The 22,046-nt window shown below is 43.4% G+C and overlaps 1 protein-coding gene across 1 annotated transcript in view; it reads right to left on the bottom strand.

Annotated features, from left to right (window-relative positions):
• Positions 1-21,814, bottom strand: part of grin2ca (glutamate receptor, ionotropic, N-methyl D-aspartate 2Ca) — a 74,421-nt gene extending 52,607 nt beyond the window's left edge. Inside the window, exons 1-2 of the mRNA XM_085455031.1 lie at positions 20,599-21,814; positions 1,661-2,102 (exon numbers count right to left, since the gene is read on the bottom strand). Coding sequence (XP_085311157.1) covers positions 1,661-2,086 — 426 coding nt within the window. The 5' untranslated portion in view covers positions 2,087-2,102; positions 20,599-21,814. The remainder of the gene's footprint in view (positions 1-1,660; positions 2,103-20,598) is intronic.
• Between the last annotated feature and the right edge of the window lie 232 nt (positions 21,815-22,046).

Below are 22,046 nucleotides of genomic sequence, written 5' to 3'. Positions count from 1 at the left end.
ATATGTGTATTAAAAACTGAGGATTTGAATAAAAGGTATATTCTTTGTATCTGACTTTGAAATAGTAACATTTTCTTCTCATGAATTGTGTGAAACAATAATGCAAATGTGCAATTTGGTCATTACTAATATCCATCGATTTTCTTTTTCTCTTCTTCTTTTTTGCTCGCTTTAAAGTGACGTATTATACGTCCTTCAGTGTTCATTAAGCTGATGTAATTAGCACTCGGATTCCTGTTTTTTTCCTAATGGCTTCTTTGTCATTATTTAACTGCTCTCAAGAAAATGAATCATCACCTTAAGCAGAATTGTGATTGAAATGATTTCTCTTTTTGCTACGAGGACTATAATTACCACGAGTCACGCTGCAGACTCAAGTGATTAAGTAAATGTCTAAATACTGAATGAAGCTGTTATCTAACTTCAATAAGAGTAAGGAGTTCTTAATACCTGACAGACCAAAAGGAAAAACAGAAACTTTGTCCAGGAATGAGATTGACCCCAACAATTGATTTCATAGAGCACCTATCTCCTTTGTTTAATGAAATATTATTATAGTTGGTACCAGAGATGGTGTAATCTGATTACTTTTTTCAAGTAACGAGTAAAGAAAGGATTACTGTTGCAAAAATGGTAATTAGATTACCTTTACTTTCCCGTAGGAACGCTGCGTTACTGCGTTACTAAAACCGTGATTTTTTGCGAGAATGTCTCACGACAGTGACGGAAGTGAGTGCGAGGTTCGTGGCAACAGCTGTGTGCAGATCAACAATGGATCATATATCGAGTGCAGAGAGAGTATGAGCGTGCAGCGTTTAAAGCGTGGAAGTACTGACCTTACTTTGAGTTTGATTCCATAAAAAGTGACAAAATCATTAGTGTCCGCTGTGCGTGGGAAGAAAACTTCTTTTTACAGCGAAAAAAACCCTAAACTTCCAACAAGCACCGAGTAGCTACGACGTAATGGGAAACTCACAGAGAAACTCGCGGATTCTTCCACTGACCGCGGCACACCTGCACCAGGGTAAACCTCCGCCTACCCCACTCCTGCTTTACAGGTGAAAATAGAGCAACAGGGCCGCTGAGTCTTTGCCTTTATTTATTTTCTGCTGTGTTTTACTTGCATCTATTTGAAAGACTGAGTGAAAACACAAAAAAAATTATTTTATGTGCTGGAATGTGCAGAAAATAGGTTTAAATGTTAAACTAATTTCTTCCAGTCAGAGAATGTTGCATATAATTAAATTTTTGCTTGATGCATAAAGTTAAAAGATTAAAACTAATAAAACAAGTTTTTAAAAAAAAGAGACTTTTCCATTTGATTACATTTTGTATGATGGATTATGCAGAAAAAGTAGAATTAGGCTGAAAGATCTATCACTTTATCACCTGTTCAGGTTGTAAATCGTGTTTTTAAAAAGTAACTAAGTAATTATTTACTTTTGAAAATAAGTAATCAGTAAAGTAACGGGATTACTTTTTTGGGGAAGTAATCAGTAATTAGTTACTGATTACTTTTTTCAAGTAACTTGACCAACACTGGTTGGTACTGTGGTGTTGGTGTATTCTGGATAAAAAGAAAAACTGAAAGATCAGCGGCGGTGGAATAAAAACAAAGGCTTTTGTGTGTGTGAGGTGTAGTAATTGATGACGAGCTGACCTTGTGTGGCAGGACGACAGCAGAGCCTCCACTGATGCCCACGATTGGCACGGCCGTCTGAGTGGAAATGAAGTCCAAGATCTGCGCCACGGCCTCTGAGCCCACGTTGTCCTCGAACACCACGCCATGGACACGGTTGGTTGAGAGAGTGTCGCAGATGCGGGTTAGCAGCGCCCGAGGGTTAGTGTTGTTGACCAGTACAGTGATAGGGTTCACCTCCAAGGGAAGATCCATGAAGTTTTCCCGACTCAAACGCCCCTTGATCTCCGTCTGGTAGGCCGTGCCGCTGAACACCACCGCCACATTCACAGAGGGCGTGGGGATCCCGAACGGCCGGCCGGAACAGCCAGGGATGGCGCAGAATAGCAGCAGCAGCAGCGGCGGCCACCACGGGGAGTCGCTCCAGCAGCCTAGACGAACGCCCATCTCAGTCACCTACTGCCTGGTGGGGGGGATAGAAGAGATCGACATGTTAGACAGGAAGATCTTTTTGTGTTTGTTTTTACGTTTTGATAAATATAAATGACCTTCTGGCTTCATCTCGGCTCAGCGTGCCGGCCCGGTCGCTGTAATCAGACGTGTAAGAGCCCATTAACGGAGCCCAGAGCAGTATTTTTAGTGTTTGTCAGCGTGCAGCACGAGGCTGTGGCCAGGCTGTTGCGTCTTAGGATGGCAGCTGCCACCCTGCTGCTGTTGGATTCTGCGGTACAACCCAGCAGATGGTGTCCAGCGTTTAATGCAACAAATGGAGAACAAGAGGATTTATAATTTTTCTCTCATGACATTACTTTTGATGCTATTACTTAATTTCTTTTTTAGCAGCCCAAGGCATTCAGGCTTAATCTGCTGCAGATCTGCATGCATAGTTTTGACGATCATGTGGCATCCACAGTGTCAGAATAATGTTCATTAGCATACGTTTCAACATATCAAAAGGAAAAAAACTTTATTCACAAATGCCTTTAATCCTCTGGTGATAAAATCCTTGCTCCTTGTGCAACACTGCCTCTCTAATGGACTGCAATGCAAGCACTAACTCTCAGCCGTACTATCTTAATTACTTCCAATTGTTGTGCTTTCTGCCCTCTGGAAGGTAATGCAGGAGAAATGCCATAGTTGGGACTCTGCGATGTCAAACCCTGTAATGTTAGTTTAACATTCACATTGTAAGCAGACAGCGGTTTGTGTTGAGCTGTCAGACAGAGTTAGGCTCGTTGTCAAATCTTTCACAGCAGTGTTTGTGGCCCTCGGGGAGTGCTGCACACTGGGCCCCTGTCACAGAGATCTGATCCACCATGTGATGGAATCCCAGTGGGGTGAATATATTGTAATCCCTTGGTAATCCCAACCAGGCGTCATGGCTTATCAAGAGATTTGGCTAGTGCACGGAGCACGGTGCAGCTCTGTGCTGCGTTTTTCTCTCCGTTCTACATCCTGTGTCGGACCGAGCTGTGAGCTCCTCTGGAAAACACTGCAGAACAAGCATGCAGTGCATGACGGCCGGGCCGGTTCATCTCTAGAATACTTATGAAGGAATTGGGTTTTTTTGTCATGTTGCATGCACAGACTCCGAGAAAACACATCACGCATGCATGCATGGGAAGCTGTTCGTGACGTGTCCTGCATGTGCAACTCGACTCTACATCCTGTTCAGTGACATCAGCCGTGTTTCAGCTGACAGCAGTAGAGACGTTTAGGCTTAATGTCGTGAGATTAACATTCATGGAAGAAATACGTGAAGACCTCCTGTATATTTAATGAAACCGTAAAACAGCTGAGGCGCATGAATGAAGGCTGAACGCTCAGGTGGTAAAAATGTCATTAAAGCAAAAATGGAGTCATCAGTAACTTTGTGACATGATTTTAATATATTTATTTATATTTTATATTGTATAACCACCACCGCAACAGCTATGGTTCAATTAATTAAGACAAAGCAACGCTTTTTTGAATCCGGTGATAAGGCAGGGAAACTTCTGGCCTATCAAGCCCGTGCCGAAGCAACCTCCAAACGAATTCCAAAGGTCAAGTCTGCCGCTGGTGACATAATATCGGACCCAGAGGGAATTGATGAAGTATTTGTTCGTTTCTATTCCAATCTGTACACGTCAAGCTCTCCACCTCTATCAGAAGAAACTCTCCAAAATATACATTTTCCAAGAATAGATCTGACGAAGGGGTTAGGGGGACCGATTACTAGGGCTGCTCGATTATGGCAAAAATGATAATCACGATTATTTTCACTGAAATTGAGATCACAATTATTTGACGATATTTATTTAACCCTTTAAGACCTACTATAGAACCAAGTCCACCAGAGCTTATATTATTTTTTTACATGTTGTAGTGCCATTTGTGGGAGCATTTCAAGTTGCTATACATCAATACAACTGTTATAGCCCATATTTTAATAATATGTATGCATTAAGTCCATAGTAATTACATAAATTGCAAAAAAGTGCAATAAACTACAAAAAAAATTGAAAATCGCTTTTGTTTTGTTTACATATATTTCTATTTGGAGAAATTTAAGAGGTTTATCCCTCAAAACTTTAAATACAATAAAGTTGCAAAAAATAGTTTCCCACCACAGGAAATTTATTTTGAGTGTCTTCATAGTTTTATTTTGGAGATACAGCAATTTTTATATACTGCAGGAAAAACAAAAAACAATCCTATGATGCAAATTTGCAAAGAAAACAGCATGTGCATCATTTCACTGTGGGAAGTGTTACGAACAGCTGATAGTAACGGCAAAGCCTGTTTCTGGAATATTACATCAGGTTTCCATGCCTGAACATGTGGAGGTGGCCTCGTACTTTGTGGATAGCTCTGTAGTAAATAAATTTGGGTGGTAGATGATGATTGGCCCACTAAAGACATCTGCAGTGTTATGATTCAGAAAAAAGAAGAGCTGAAATCCTGCAGCTGTAATGGGAAACATGTTGCTTTCTAAACTACAGTGATGGGCTCCTCAGTTTCTAATGCGTTGCTTGCAAGTTGCATAAATATGTGAGATAACTTGTCCCAACTTTAAATTTGCGTTAAAAAAAGGGAAACCTTTTCCTTTTCAGTGTTTTACATGTTGTCTTTGTACTGTGAGATTAAATAAATAAAGTAGACCACAGTATGTTTAACCTATATAGAGTATAACAACATGGAGCGCTGCATGCTGTACATATGGTACAGACGGCACATTAACGGTTATTCCATACCCACATGAAGAACCCGAACTTTTCCCTGTTAATTGCAAACTTTCTTCAGCAAGAATGCAAGAAGTCAGATATTTAAGGTTACACGTAGAGATGATGGTTTGGGAGGTTAGTCCCCATTACAGGAGTAATGTAAGCACACACACTCCTCTGTCCTATTTATTTCTTACTGCCTCTCTTGGAAAGCTGTCGCCAAAGTCCGTTCTTGTCAAAGGGATTATGGAAAAGCAACGTGACTTAAATAAGTTGCTTCAGAGCAGCACATACCAGCCACTTTCCTGTTTCCTCTTCTTTTGACGGCTGAACTGTGTAAACAGGCCACCGCTGAGAATTATCTAACATCTGATGAGAGATTAGATTTTAAAAAGCGGACGAGAGACCGAACTTTCAAAGTTAAACGGTGCCGATCGGCAGTATCGTCCCACCAATCGACAGTGTTCGTATTCTCTGTCCTCAGTTAGTTAGAGTTTGACTAACAAACATTTAAGATGTGCTTATCCCCCTCTAGTGGGTGACATACGGAGGAAGCAGTGTCTTTACTGAACGAGCTGAGAAATGCAGACTGATTAAAAATAGCTGCTGGGGCTCTATCGTACAACGACGTTATTTATTTTTAGTCTGTTGTGCTTCCACACTGCTGACACTTGGACATTTTGTTAAGTTGAACAGGTAAATAATGCAAACATCATACACATGTTATCTGCTCCCAGAAATTGAATATTGCTGATAAGGCAAATTGGATTTTCTGCACACGGCGACACATACACAGACTCAGTGATGAGAATGTGAGTACATCTGGTTCATGCATATTGAAGTCTTGTACAGTGCGGTTTATTTCCCCTTCTAATGCAGTGTATGTTTCCTTCACCTTTTTCAGCACTGTCTCAACCAAAAGCAGCAGTTTATTTTCACATTTTTAAAAAATATCATTTTGTCATATTGGAGGGAACCTGTTTTGTTCATTTCCAGGTCCAGATTTTTATTGTTGGACTCTAAGTAATCCTTAATTTTCTTATGAGGGGGGTGGAAGCTTCAACAAGCACCTCTGGCATCTCCCTTCCTCTCCTTTTGACCCAGCTTTCTTCTGATTGGCTGCTCCTTGCAAACAAAGAGCTTGAACAGCTGGTGGGTGGGGCATCTCACAGCCAAAGAATGACCACATGAGGAGATCCCCCATCTGTGGCAACATGCAAAGACACAAGTAAAAAAGAAGCTGTCTGAAACCGAGTGTTTAGAGCAGCCTGAAGCCTGACCCTTTGGGATTATTTATGCATACACTGACCTCATTATTTGGAAATTTGGCCTTGTTTAATATGAGCATCCACCACTGTATCAGTACACATGACAGAAAATGAGGATTAGCGCAATCAGTGTCCTTTAATTACTTTTGCAACAGCCGTCCTGCCCCACAGTGTGCATTGAAATCTCATCTTTGCATCCTGCAAACTGCATCCATTCTTCCAAAGTTGTCCACTCTCTGTTTTCTCTGATATAGACCATATGAGTGATGAAACCACATGAAAGAAAACAACCTGCCATTTATCGATGAGATGCTGCAAAGGTCCTCCAAGTGATTCCTGATCCAGCTCATTAACGTGAAGCTGCAGCAGTAAATACATCTGGGTGAGAAGTGTGGTGCAGTGTTTAATGACTCCCTTTATATTCTGGGCACGACACCCCTGCTGCAGCTGTTTAACAATGTGCACCTGTCCCGTCTCCTGCTACTTAATCAATACACTCATCCATGGATCCGCAGCCTGCTGCGTCTGTGTTTCACCTGCTGATAACAGTCCAGCAGCTTCCTCTTGATCCAGCGCTGTCAGAACTCCATGATCAAGCAGATCTATGACTTTTATGGGACTCGTATGAACGTTAGGGCTTCCCTATCGTTGCACCGGGTAGGCAAACACTACTTAAATTAGCTCTATTGTTCCTCTTGTGACCAGTTCTTCCCAAAATAGTGAAATACACCATCTTTAGCAAAGAAAGAAAGACGTCCACTAGGTTTGTAGGAACATAATTAGCTTTTTAGTAAAATAAATAAAATAAATCTCTGAGCTCAGTTTGACACGGCAGAGGCAGAACTTCTTACTGAATCACTTTATCACAGTATCACTTTATAGATGAAATCAAATCAGTGGTATATCCTGGGTGTGATCAGTGAACGCCAATCCACCAAATCCAAATCAAAAATAATGAGCTAATTAATGGGACTTTTTAGTGAAACTAAGAGATGTAGGTACTCCAAATCAAGACTTTTTATAGGTAACCAGATAGCATCTATTCATATATATATATAATTATAATTTTAGAGGTAAATAAATAACTTTTACTTTGAAGGGTTTTTTTTCTCATTTTTTAACCTTTGGAAAGTTTGACTACCCCGTTAGTTGGCGAGCGTTTGCAGACAAATTGGAATCTTTCATGGAAACTACGACAACTCACAGGGAGGTTTTTAGTGCAGCACCATCACCCAGCAACTGCTCGCTAACCGGTCAGGAAATTCACATCTTTATTTCATCTTCGGCTTTAACTGTTTAAATTTAAGTATTACTGTACAGGAATAGAGCGTTCCCAGTTTATTGGATGTACCTTAGCTTGCTAATCTTGTTGGGGACTGTAGGAACATTTTTCTCTCCAGAACTACGAAAACAAAATCTTCAAAAAACTTCAGAAATGTTGGAAGTGTGTCGCAGCTTTTGAGCTTTCTGTTTTTCTCAGTTTGGTCTACGTCACTGCTCGCTGTGGGTATCCTGCAGACAGGATCAGTGCTTTCCAGGCTTGAAAGAGGTTTCTTTAATAGAATTTAATAAATGCAACCACCCAGCAAACACAAGCCACAGTTTGACCTTCTCTGTTACAAAGAGTCAGGATTCATTTACCACCAGATGATTACACCTGTATGAATATGTTGAACTAATCTCTGATTAAAAAATACAGCCACGCTAATCTCTTTAAATCTGCACCCATTTAACTAATCTGTAGAATCATCATCCTCATAAGTGCGGGGTGAGGTGAGAGGCAAAAAAAGGAAAAACATCGGCATCTAAAAATATCCACGGTATGACATAGTTGGCGCGTGTCCGCATTTTTTGGTTGGAGCCCAAATGAAAAGTGTTTTTGTAAACATTTCCTATACAGGCTGTACTGCAGTCAGACGTTCTACAGCGCGAGCTTTGCTAAATGTGATCAATCCTCGATATCTTCTGACTGATCTCAAATAAACTAAATATCTGGAGCCAGATCTCTGGATGTATCTGTGACCCAGGACAGCCTACCACTAAGACCGCTGTGCAGGTCCTGACCGAACCTTTGAATCAGACTATTAAGGTTTCCTATCCCTTTCTGATCTGTGTACTTTTACACAGAATACAGAAAAGCTAAGACAGACAGAGTCTGTGCCAAATCCTGTCCTCAGTTTGTAGTTTCTCTCCGACTGTTGGCTGCTCTAAGCTGCTCCAGTTAAACAGCTTATATCAGACAATAACTGCTCTTTGTTTCCGTGGGACCGAGTCTGGCACGGCTCCACATCGTCTGGCGCTTGAGTTAATTAACAAAGCAACACCAGTTCCTCAGCTGCAGTTTACCAGATAACAAATATTAGACTATGCTGTATTCAGCTGTTCTACACTTTTTTACTCATGTATTCAAATAATGATGAGATTCAGATAAATGTAATTGATGATCTTCTGCATCTGACCTGCCGAGGTACAATAACTCTGGTACAATGCGTTGAATGTTTATTGTACGTGGTCCTTTTTCAAAATTGACCTCGAAGTAGAGCTTGGCAGTGGTTCGCTTGTTCACAGTGTCCACAATTATATTTATAGTCCGTTCTAATAATGGGTGAGATTTTATAATAAATAAACTTTATAAAGTTTATTTATTATAAAATCGAGTAGGTCACCAATTGTTTAACAGCATGTTTGAGTTTTGCAGGCCACTCGAAGCAGCTTAAACTGCAAACCACATATTTGCTGCCAGTAGACTGAACCATGTTTGTGACTGATCATATAGCAGCACTGTTGTGCCTTATATGTGAATGCACTCAGTGGTCACTTTATTGTCCCCAGTGGGAAATGAAGTTGCAGTATGTCCACACATCAAACAACACCAAAAGAAAGAGAACATGGTTTAGTGTTATCAAGCACGATGATAGCAGCAGGTATAAACTGCACTTTATACCGACAACCTGAAGGAAGCAGCTGAAAGTCGTTTAAGAGAGGATGACAGAGGTCGCCTTCCTCAGCACCTGCCTGTTATAAAAGTCCGCAAGCTGGACCTGAGACCTCCCTGAAGTCTTACCAGCCACTTTAACAAGGTTACCAAGTCTGATCTTATTGGACTCTGTGGTGGGGCGTGGTCGGCGGTGCACGAGCAGGAGTGGGAATCCTCCCAGACTGTCGGCCGGTCTGACCAGCAAGCCTGAGGTCGGCGTGCTGGTCAGACTGGCCTCACCTCCACCACAGGCCTGAGCCGGAGCTCACGACTCCGTCTGTGGTGCTGTGTCCATGGGCGACCACCTGAACTTGCACCTCCCTGTTGCTGAGCGACCGATCTGTAGGCTTGTTGTGACCTAAAGGTCTAGGACTAATAATAATAATATATGTTTATTCAGCGAGACCTTTCTGTGAACCTTTATCTTCAAATAAACATGATGTAAAATTGCACACGTTATGACTAGAGATGGCACGATACCACTTTTTTATGTCCGATACCGATACCGATATCATAAATTTGGATATCTGCCGATACCGATATGAATCCGATATAGTGTTTTTTAATCAACAAAACTGTTTTTTAAATATCTTGCTGCATTTTGCAAGTCTGCAAGTTCATACTCAAGTTTAAAACAACAACTACACTAAAGCTATTCTGTTATACCTGTATACAAAAAAAATATTTCATAGTTCAGCAATACTGATCAATCTAATAAACTTAAACCTACACCATCCTCCCTATTCTGGTATTTTAAAGAGTACTTAGCGTAAATATTAAGCAACCTAACTAATAGGGTTCCAACTCCCAGCAACAACAAAAATAAATAAATAAAAAATAGGGAACCACCCCTCACGCTCCACCTCATGATGCTTAATCGACGTAATCAACCTTAATTTGATGCAGTGTGAAAAAAAATGCACAGAAATCAATTATTTTTCAAGAAATATTAAATAGATTCAACATCTTTCTTCAACAAAATTGCAGACTGCACAGATGGTACCTTCCCAAAGGAAAAAGTACTATAGCTTACTAGGGTATATATATTAGACTTAATAGTTACTATATACAGTAATTGACTTCTATTCATTTTACATCAAATTAAAACTTTGGGTGTCAGATAATTATTTATTAAAAGCTAGACATTTTAAATGAGAATAAGAAAGAAAAGTATGTCTTTGTGCCCCCTTTTCCCTGTTAATGCCCTATCGGCCCCCCTGGCTAAACTTTGCTAGATCCGCCCCTGCACAGTTACCAGCCGTCAGCTACGTAGAAAAAGATCCTCGAGTAGAAAGTAATATTAAATAAATTCTAACAACAGCTGATCAAGCTTAAACGTGCTGCTGTTGTTCAGCCGCTGGTTTCCTCTTTCTGGTGCAAAGTGGACCAAAAACAAACGAGAGACAGACTCGCACAGAAAAGCCGATCAGCTGATTTAAGCAGTTTCATGATTGAAGTAGCAGCCGGAGAGCGAGAGGCAGTCGCTTGTTAAGCTTAACGTGGGAATGCTTTACAAACATTCAGAGATGGACTTACACACTTGCTTTACTTCTCTCGGGGATAACTTTGTGGGAGATGAAATGCCAGGTTGCTAGCGAAGCTCCACATGCTATCCAGACCACCGACAGGTCCTGCATGCCACAGCTGCTCTATCACGTGATGCATACGTTCTGAGGTGAGTTACGGCATGTTGCAAGTTTTGTGAGGTGCTTTCGTGATATTTAATGGATCGGATTACATTTTTTATTTTTCTCCGATATCCGATCCAGTAATTTAGGTCAGTATCGGACCGATACGTAATATCGGATCGGTCCATCTCTAGTTATGACACTAAAGCCGAAGCTGAATTTAAATAGCATAAACAACAAGTACATTTATGCAACTAACCTTGGAAATATCAAATTAATTATTGTGCAAAAACGGGCTGTAACTGCTCGCTGCCCTCAAGCTGCACAATTTGTGTTCATCCTAGCGTGCAGGAAACATCTTTTTGGCCCTTGTTTGGTTTTTCAGTCTCCTCGAGTGTGTTTGTTAAATCTCTTGTCTTTTTTCATCCTTTCTAATCGTGCTTATTTAATTTGGTTCTCTTTAGGCTCGTTTGTTTAGAAGATCAATCGTGAAGCTCTCATTAAGTTCGACACCTGTGCCTCTGATGTTGTTTAAGATTAAACGATGGGAAACGACAGATTAATGCTAAAATCAGTGGATTGTTTGATATTAATCAGAACTTTGACTTGTGCCACAAAGATTAAGATTCACGGCCTCTCAGTTTCACTGAAGCTTCACTGAAGCATGTGCGTAACTGGCCACCTTTATGGAACAGTGAAAAGAAATGTGTAGATAAAGCAATGGAGGCGACTGAGAATAAATTAAAGACAAAACCGGTTAACAAAGGAACTGTGGATGTTTGAATTACCATATCTCCTGAGGCAGGTGCTCGTCACTGCAGGGACTCTGACTGCAAATGCCACATCAGCAGTGACGAAGTGTTAGACATCTGACAAAATGGCCTGAAAACAGCCATCTTCACCTGCTGTGACTGCTTTATGCAAACATAATTTGATAAAGTGGAGTTTTTCTGTTGGATCATGCTGGACTTGTTTATGTCGAGTGTAATAACGCAGATAGCTGCTGTGCTGCCGATTGACCCCCAACAAGCCAATCTGCAGTTAGCCAGTGATGATGCTGTGACGTTTGTGGATCACGGTCATAAGGCTGTGAATATTTCTGTATTTATTATTTTAGTAAATACATAGATGAGGATCTTATCTGTATTTTGTTTTGATCAGTATATTGATAACAAGAATCAGAACAGAATTTGTTCAGTGTTCTCGTGGAGGACTCAGAACCTGCAGTGATGTGCAACTCCAAAAACGAAAGGGCTTAAAATCAACATTTTAACTCTTTTTTTTTCTTTAAAGTTTGTTTTTTATTATTGCTGTTGTTGGTGGGAGGAGCTTTGTGGTGCATGCTGGGCAGAAACTGCACCACCTGCTTACTCGATGCTCGTAATCATATGATTCAAAAATTTATTTAATGCACCAATTAACCCACAAATGACCCTGTTTAGCAGAGCATGCAATCATTTGTGAAACATATACAGTGTTTAACATTCATCATAGCGTATTTACAAAATAGGATATCAGCTGTTAGAGGCTGCATCTCTGCATTCATGAGCAAATAGGTGATGAAAATACAACACAGACGCACCAAAATTAAGAGAGCATCTCAGTTATCATTCATCTATTTGCTTCTGGGGTTTAAAATCCATGTTACAGGTGTTTTCCCCTCCAAGTAACTGCCCAGAGGTGTTGCCAAATTGCTTGCGTAAGGACTTGTAGCACTGCAATAAATAAAACAAAACAAAAAAACTATGTGGCTCTTATGTTATATAAACTTATAAAGTTAACAAAATGCATAATCCATATCATGTTTTTGTGCTCATTTGTACAAAATATGGCTCCGTTTCCATGAAGGCCAGGATTTTCATTTTCTGCAGCGACAGACTCGTCAGCAGAGGGGCAGGGTCCCCCCTAAATCTGCCTGTTGATTTACGGCTCTGGTCTTTATGGGATGGGGTCGTGTATCGTGGCCGTGTGATAAACGGCAGCCGGCCGCGTGAAAAAGACCAAGTCGACGTCCACCAGGGTTTCCTGCTGAAATGCACCCAAAGTGAAACCCCAGTGGAGGCTTTGAAGTCCAAACCAATAACAATGAATCTGTTGCACGTGACCTCCGGAGACAGAGACGCATCAAACAGACTCACTCGGTGATATTAGTTTCTGTCGCGGACCCTTTGACTTCGCCTCTGCCGCCGGCACTGCAGACATATTTAAGACGCGCACGCCTCTACTGGAACTCTGCACTACGAGTGATTGATCTGCCACAGGGTGAAAACCTGTCTAGGTAAAGTCCTCATAAATCTGGTGAGATTTTTACTGTCGTCTCTGAACAAAGGTTCTGGGGTGGGAGAGGGGAGTAGTCAGGCGGCTGCTGGTATCTCTTTGCATTAAAGGATTTAAATATTCAGGAGGGAGATGGAGCAGAACTGAACAGTTGGATTTTCTGACTCTGTAGCATCAGAGGGGCCACGATCAGCAGGTTTTAAATGCCACAGCAGATGGAAAGCTATGTAGCCGGCTTTTATTACAGTTCCATCTTTGAAACCTCACGTAGCGATAAAGCAGCGCTTCCTCTGCAGCAAGTGTCGTATAACCTTGATCAGGTCATCGCCCAGCTTGAGCCTTTTGCATTAAACCTATAAAAAGAAAAGACTCCGTAGTTTGGTCGTGCAATAAATGGATCAACATAGTCGAGAAAAGATCATCATTTACTCCAAAGTGGGGGAAAAATCCCCAAGGACAGAGGCCACGTGTTTGCTCGTCACTGGACAGATGTTTGATATATATCTCTCCTCTTTGCTTTGGCACATTTATCGTCAGGGGACACTTCATCACCCGGCGTTGTCTTCGTCAGCACAGCGCGTAGTGAAATCGAACAGATTGTGACGCGTTTTGAGGGTAATAATCTCTGCGAGGCTGAAGATTACAATGGCAATGCAAATGTAATCCATTTTGCCTTTAACACATGGGCGGATGTTTGGCGAAGGCTTACAGGGCGCGACATCACACGCTGATATCCATACTCCTACTCTGACCCTGCGGGCTGACCTGGCTGTAAACCCGCGGCGGCAGGTAACACGGAGGGTGGCGGAAGCGTCCTCTGTCAGGCTTTGGCGGACCCCGCACTCGGCCTCATGTGCAGCCGTATGTAAAGCAGGGATCAGTGTAAGACCCTGGTTAAGCTGAAACTGGGGTTGCCCATGCAGAACCAGACCACCCCCCCTCCACCCCTGCCACCGGTCCAGCTGTCACCAACCTACTCTCCCAGTTGATATAGTGGCTGCACACAAATACAGCTGACCTCTGACACACACACACACACACACACACGCTCTAATCCACATATGAGCATATCACTTTGTTTTTAATCTGTGTGTGTGTGTGGCCTGTGCAGTCTTTCTCTCCTTTCCTATTTTGTGTGTAAAGCAGGAATGTGCAAGATAAACGCAACATCAGTCAGTTCTTCCAAATCACACACCCACAGAGGCATAAAGCTGGCAAGACCGTATTGATTTTTGTGTGCGGAGGCTTTGAAATACCAATTTTAAACCAATTTACTTTGTACTAAAGATAGAATTGAAATATTATATTTGAAAAACTCTTCAGCAACATCGCCGTATAGAAACATTGTGCTGGTTTCGGGGATAATCTTCAGGATCTGTCAAAGGCTTTCACACAGATGCTGATTCTTGGACAGCAAACTGGTTTAGGTTTTTCTCCCTGGATTCAGAGCTCAGTCATTAAATGCATACGTGGGTTTTACTTCAAGAAAACAGATTTTCAGTCATTTGGGTGAGCTAATACAACTTAAACATGGTTCGAGGACTTCATGTCATTGTTGTATTTACATGTAAACCATAAATGAGGATGCAGACGAGGCTTGTTCGCCATTTGGTAAGAGTCAGCCTTTGCACCATGTCTGTGCTGCTGGTGCAGGAATAGCATTACTTATCCGATTGTTCAGTCTGACGTCACTAGCCGTGTCTGGACCTAAACTCCGCTGCAGGTCCATATATCAAACGATCACTGTGGCATTACTGAGAGTTGAAAAACTGTCTAAAGTCTTTCATCTTTAATAAAATGATCAGCGTTCTGCTCTACCAGGTGTAAGAATTGAGTTTAACATCCAGGCATCCATGAAAACGGAATTTATGACATTTAACGGAGTTAGAAGTTAGCAGGGAGTTAGCTCGCTAGCTTCTATCTAAATACAATATAGCATGTCCTGACTGCGGGGTTTTGGAAACAAATTAAAACGTACAGCTCTGTTATCACTTCCAGCATAAATGAAGACAGGAAACTAAACAGCAGTGACGTTTGTAGGGTTACTGAAGTTTGGCTAGCTGGTATATAATGATGTGCTACGTGACCGCTAGCGACACAGCTATGTTAGCATAATATAAACAAGCTAACTTTTTTTCCACTCGATAAAAGTTAACGTGAGTGTTCTCGGTGGTCAGGAACAAATGTAATCGCATGGCAGGATGCTGTAAAAGGACCAAACTTCAGTCAGGAGAACAACTGAGATAATCCATCCACAATACGAGGTTAGTTACATCCTAAGGTTTTAAAAACTGAGCTTAAATAAATGATTAGCGGTAATAAAAGCAGAGGGAGGTCAACAGTGATCACTGACTGTTTTAGGAGCTTTTTGAGATCAAATAGAAGAAAATACAAAACAAAAGCCATATTAAACGCAGACTACTTTAGGCCCGGAAGTAGGATTCGTCACGTCATCACTTAATGACCGGATAGCATGCTTGTAAGAATCCAGCTGCATCACAGGGTCACGTTAAATTAGGAAAGTGTCATCTGTCTTCACCGTGTTTGTTTTGGTTCGAGATGACTTGAAGGTCACTAGAGCAAAAACACTGCATAGATAGTAGAAATATTAGAATAATAATAGAACATTTGCATTTTTTTGGGCAGTTGTAACAGCTCACAGACATAAACCGAACCCTGCCCAGCAGAGGATGTACTCGACCTGCTGGTTCGGATCAGCTACCAGGACATAACAAAAACGCTTGTTTGGCCCTCGATGTCTCCACGTGTTGCATGCTGTGAAAGTTCAACACATCCAGCAGACGCACATCTGCATCATCACCCAGTCTGAGCTGCGTTCAGCACATCAGTATTGACTTTCTGCTCGGGTTCGGACTCCAAAGAAAAACATCTGTCATGTTTACCAAGTATCCACAAAAAAACAGAATGAGCTGGAGCTTTGCAAAAACACTCTGCAGGACACTAAGTGTTATTAATTGGTTATTGAAAGGATACGTGGGAGAAATTTAATGTCAAAGGAAGCCGACAAAGAGATGGTTTTCTTTTGCTGTCTGGATGACTGCACGAGCTTTCGATTTGTCAGAATCTGTGAAAAGGTAGTGAGAGGTACAGCCTCAGTGCCTCTAATCGCAGCTCAAACATGTAAAACCACTCCATGGAAAGCAATCGGAGCATGTCATAAACAACTCTGGCTTTTATGGTTTTCTCCGGAGATGGCGTATTGATTTTTGCAACAATAAACAGCCTCCAGAAAAGTAAAAAACAATTCTTTATCTCTCAGGAAGTCACGAGTTGTGCCTTTTTTGCTCTGTCGAGCAGTTTGACTTTGTTAGGTGACGCTGAGAGTGACAAGAAGGACAGAGGAGGAGGAGACACGTGGCAAAGCCCCAACCACGTCGTCATCACAAGCTGCCGAACCACCAGGACGCTGCGTGTCACTTTTTGTTAGACGGCAGTGGAAACGCTTCAGCCCGATTTCTTTAAACGCAGCTTTCTGTTTGGATGTCGTCTCACCGGCCTCCCTCACTTTCCAGGCCCTCCTTCTAAGGTTATCGCTGTCATCATCCCTCATCGAGACGCCCTCCCACCGCGTCACCCGCTCAGGGATAATTGTGAAAAATTAAGCGGGACACACGCAGCTGTGAATAGAAAGCAATTAGCTTAATCAATTTCCCGTACTACACAGCGCACATGCACCCACACGCGTCACACATGCACAAACACTCAGGTTGGTGTCAGGATCCACAAGAGGCAGAAGAATGACAAGGAAAGGAGAGGCAAAGAAAGCCCCCCTCCACCGCCCTCCCAACCCCACGGCGTGTCAGTTTTCCTTCTCAACAGGGACAGGACGTTAGACGAGGTGCAAGCGGCGCTGCGCCATGAATATAAATGGGCCCCGAGTCTCTGTTGTGCCCGTGAGTGCAGCCATAAACTCGAGAGGAGAGCAGCATAGCCTGCAAGCCTCATTCTGCCCGGAGTTTGAGGTTTCACCACGCAGGCTGTGCAGTATGAGAGCGCCCTGAGAACTTCTTCTCGCCCGGCGTCGCAGCACAGATCTGCGTTTGAACGTTTAACGGTGACCCGTACGGGTTTTAGAGATTGTCGAGAGAAGGGTTTAGGGATGATGCCCGAGTTAAATCTACCCTCGTCTCTGATGACCTTGGATAGATTGATCTGATATCCTGTAACCTCCTTCCCTCCTCTGCAGTAAATGTTTTACTGTCTGGGATGCTTGTAACCGGCCGTCAATCAGAGCAGTTTCCATTTCAACCCGTTCCCCGTGCGGGCGAGCCGACTGGCGTTTCTGTTTTATGTCTTCTTCTTTTTCTTTTTTTTTGGGGTCTGCTCTCTCAATCATCATTCTCCTCTTCCCGTCTTCCTCCCCTCCCTCGCCTCTCGCTTTGCAGAGACGTAAAGATGGGTGAGGTTTTGTGTCTTTAACATTTGATTAAGCAGATCGGCTCCGAGCGTGAGATGGGAGATCCGGACAGCTGACAAATCAGCCCGTGTCTGTGTGATACCAACCCGGAGGTTGTTTGTCAGTCTGCCCGCAGGCTGCAGGCTGCAAGCATGCGAGGCTTGCGTGACGATATAATTTAGCTCTGCAGTTGAAGAGCTCAGTAACTCGAGGCTACAGGAATGGTTGTTAAACTGGTGTTTGTGTAGCTGCTGTTGCTTTTCTCGCTGTCAGTCTCTGCGCTCACTGAGATCCAGCGCTGCGAAGGATGACGGCGTTCGTTGCTTTTGTTTCAATTATAAAAAGAGCAACAATGCTGCATCCATTTTAATTACCATACTCAGGCTGGTCCAGGCACAGCATCAGCACAGGGGAAGAGATTTCTTCACTCACTGGTTGATGTTTTATCAGCTGATAATCAACTGCTTCACATACTTAAGTGCAGCTGGCCAGGCCTCTCCTTACTCGGCTGCTAAAGCCTCATTCACACAGGCCTCATGGGGTCAACAGCTGCTTTCTGCAGGGGTCATCACCATGATAACCCCTGGAAAACATGTGGATTCCACAACTGGTTTCTGACTCCAGCATCTTTCTTTGGTTGCTGCTATGTTGCTGTGGGGGTCAGTAGCTTGCTTGGAAGACGCCAATTTGTCTGCAAACACTTCACAACAGTAGAAATGAACTTTGCATTTCAGTCTTAGACTCTTTAGAAAAGCTTTGCATGATTCACAATGAAAAATGATATTACCAGCTGTCACCCTCTTGTCTGACTGTGTGCCTTACATGACCACAGATTCATATAAGAACCTTCCCTGTAATGTTTGAAGTCGTTACAGCTGCTCGGTGCTGCTGTAAGGTTTGTTCAGTGTCTGCTAACATGAAGGCTGATCCTCCCTGACAACCTGTAACTGATAGTGTTTAATAAGTCAGACATATTTGCTGCTGAGCGTGTTTTTGGTGCAGCCGGGAGAGGGACGATCATAGTAAAAACCCTCGTAACCATTTATTGAGTTAGGCGAGGTCCTCACGTGTGTTGAAGGGCAGGTGATGTAGTGAGATTGCATCATGTTGTGCGATGGGCTGAGGATCCTCCGGCTGGTTTCTGGTGCGCATGTACGTACAGGCTGTCTGTACTGAACTCACATACACGCACCCAATTACTGAAACTGGGATATGGTTGGTATAACATAATGAACAGCCATTTTTCACCTGCCTAACTGCTGCTGCACTGTCACACACTCTCACCACCCCCCGCTCCCACTCTGCTCTCACTGCAGGAAAAACAGACTTTTACCTCCACCTGTGGACCTGCGATTTTACAACAAATAACCACGATTAACCGAAGAAGTTTCATCCTCACTTCAACATCGCATGAATCTTAGGTTTGATTCAAAATAAATGAATTCTTGGAGCGTTTACTTCTATAGGCGGTGTAAATGAAAACTCTTTAATTGCATAAAAGCCCACGAGGACACATAAGACCCAAATTTAGAGCCTGATAAATAAGAGGACATCTGCAAACTATGAAAAGGGACATAAAGCAGACTCATTTTCTTCCTAATGGATCTCAAACCAAAGTAACTGCGTGCCAAAGTGGAAATCATGCCCACTTCTTATCTAATCCCTATTAAACTGGTTAATTTTAGAAGCCAGAATTCTTAAATGAGTATATTTTCTGGTCTGGACGTGTGTGGCTGTGTGTGCATTTAAACGACAGGCATCATTTCCAGGTTTGAAAAGTGAAGCCAGTGGGGAAGTGGCTTAAATGTGCATTCCTTGTGGCAGCCAGCAGAGGGCGTCTCCTCAGGCTTGGATTGTGTAGAAGTCTATGGAAAAAACAGGCTTTTGTTCCCGTGATCTATAAGCTCATTAAAACCTTTGCCGATGAGTTTGTGTGACCTCGTCCTCTGTTTTCTTATCTAATTCAGCGTAGTGTTCCTTTTGTAATTCCCGATCACATCACGCATGCAGTGAAAGTGTCTCGGTCACACAAACACATTTTCTGACACAGACAAACATGCTGTAGTCTGAGTCTGGCCGCTGTACAGGAAACACTGTTCCACAGGTTTCTGTAGGCGTTTAATAACCTGTGTGAGCCTTAAAAACAGGTTAAAGTCAGTCTGTGTCCATCCTTCGTGGCTGTGGTGTCCGGACAGCAGCAGCCTCGGCTCTCAAAGAAGTCGTGTCCAGCTCGGCAGAACGTCCCCGCGGATTCCCCCCTCACCGTCGCCTCTCATTTAAACTGCCTCCCTTCCTCTGACCTCTTCATCGTTAAAGCCCCTTTTTCATATTCACTTTCTGTCCACGCATGAAAATAAAACGACTTGAGTCGTGTTTAAGGCCTGTGACAGAAGAATCTGTTACTCTGAGATAAAGAGACGTCCGTCAGTTATTCACTCAGGGATGGATAATGTGGCCGTTTGTTCCGGATGGATTCCTGCCTGTGTGTTGAGTTCCTGCTGCAGACATGCGTCTTGACACTATTAAATTGTGGAGCGGATGGTGTTAGTGATCCTGGGGCACATGTCAGATAAAATATAGTTTGTTCCATGTTTGGAACAAACTATATTTCTGAATAAATCTCTAATTTCGAGCCACAAGATTTGATTCGAAGGCGCCGCGTCCTCCTGGAGCCAAAACGCTAGAACGAATCCTTCGGTAATTGGAGCAAGCACACATTTTCTCACATCCTGTGAAGTCACTCTTCAGTGGCAGTTCAATTTCCCCTGCAGCAGTGGTATCTCAAGTCCGGCGGGCATGTATCAAAAGGCCCTCTCAGCTGCTCTAACTGTTTACAATGACGCATCGATCCACTCTGCTTAATCCCCCCCCTCCCAGCAGCTCGGTGAGTTAAAGCAACAGTTACTGCCACCTACAAGAGGCGGAAAAAGCCCCGCGCAGCGTGTCGTCTGATCCCTCTGACAAGGATGCTGTCGAGTACCCCCTCTGATCTGATCCCCTCTGCGTTCTGATAATTCTGCTATTGACCCAAAGCAGAAAGCAGCAGGAGGAAACTCTGCTCAACAAAACTACAAACAAAACTACTCCAAAGAAGCAGAAAGCATTTCCATACTTAACCAGGAGTAACTGCAAGCTGATCGGAGCACGCCGGTGCTTAAATAATGCGATCGACGAAGGTGATCTTACCTGTGTTGGCAATCCACATCCAGCCCTGGCTCGTCACCACTCATGCCGTGTGTGCAGCTTCAGCCGTCCTGTTCCCCGTTTTCTTTTTTTCCCCTCCTTCTCCTCCTCTCCTTTCTCTCCCCTTTGGCCCTCGTCTTCTCCTCCTCCTCCCTCCTTCGTATCTCCCTCCCCCTTTCGCTCTTCCTCTCCCTGCACTTGTTTGAGTCTATTTCAGTAGCAGCAACAGAGGAGCCCGCTGCGACGGTGGCATGGTTTCCAGCACTTTGGCAGAAGGTCACATTATCACTCGCTGGTAAAAGGGAGGGGGGGGAAGAAGAGGAGCAGGAGGAGGATAGATGGAGTGACGGAGGGAGATCAAGGTGAACAGGTGCCAGAGGAGGAAAAGGAGAAGCAAAGCAAGTTGATATAATCTCAGCCGTCCACGGATGCGCTTTTGGTTTAGTTTTCCAACTTGTTGACAGGGACACCTCTGAAGACTGTTTTCAGGTAATGTGTCCCAGGAGGAGAAACTGAGGAGGAATTTAGGAGAAACCCTCGAGTGTGCATACCTGTGTGAAGCAGTAGCCTTTTTAAAGTCTTCACCAGCCGCGCAACTCTGGGGGAAAGATAATTCCTCTCTTGGCTGGAAAGTGAGTCTCTGGGAAAAAGAAAAAACTAACAAAGCTGCCAGAAACTTGCGCCAAAAGAAATCCTCAACCTTCAGCTCGTCACCCGCGTCCTTGATCGTCACTGCCCGGTTCGTGAAGACGCAGATCTACTCCGTCTCTGACACCTGTCCGCATCGTGTGTCCCCATCTATCGCAGGTCCTGCAGGGTGACCCTTCTCTTCATTTCCCAGACTCCCTCCTTCGTCCTCCTCTGGTGCGAGCGGTACTTTTACTGCCACTCCATCAAAATAAGGCTCTGAGAAATGATCCAGCTGCCCGGGACGAGGCCGTCGGCGGCCGGCGACAGATGGCCGGAACAGAGGTGCAGATGCAAACTGCTGGAGTTTGGAAATTCTTGGATCTTCCTCGTGACCTTTCTCCAAGCGCACCTTGCTTGCTCTAGCCTTCAGTTGGCTGCACTTGTTGTCCTGTATGCCTTGTTGTTTTTTGGGCTGTTCCTACCTGTGCCCCTCCTTCGCCCATCAGCAGAGCTTTCACTCTGGCTTCTCTGGCCGGCTGTAATCCTGACTCCTACACTCCATGTCACAGGAAGGGCTTGTGAGCTCTAATCATTATGTAGTAAGGATTTATCCTCTCGCTCTCCCTCCCGTCTCTCTCTTCCCTTCCCTCCACCCCTCCCGTTTATTTCCCTCCCTCTGCTCTTTGAGTACTGGCTGCCCTACAACTCTACAACATCCCCCCTTTTTCAACCACCACAGATTAATGCATCATCTCTCCTCACGCCTCCCTGGGACCCATTCGTTTGTCAACTCATTCATTTTTATTTTTTGCCTTCCCACC

This window comes from Copadichromis virginalis, linkage group LG4 (assembly GCF_057382275.1).
Source record: "Copadichromis virginalis isolate Kocher_CV1m ecotype Utaka linkage group LG4, C_Virginalis_male_GT1.1, whole genome shotgun sequence".
In the NCBI taxonomy this organism is placed as follows: Eukaryota; Metazoa; Chordata; class Actinopteri; order Cichliformes; family Cichlidae; genus Copadichromis; species Copadichromis virginalis.
Note: the sequence above shows the minus strand (reverse complement) of the source record. Positions and strands in the feature narration are given on the sequence as shown.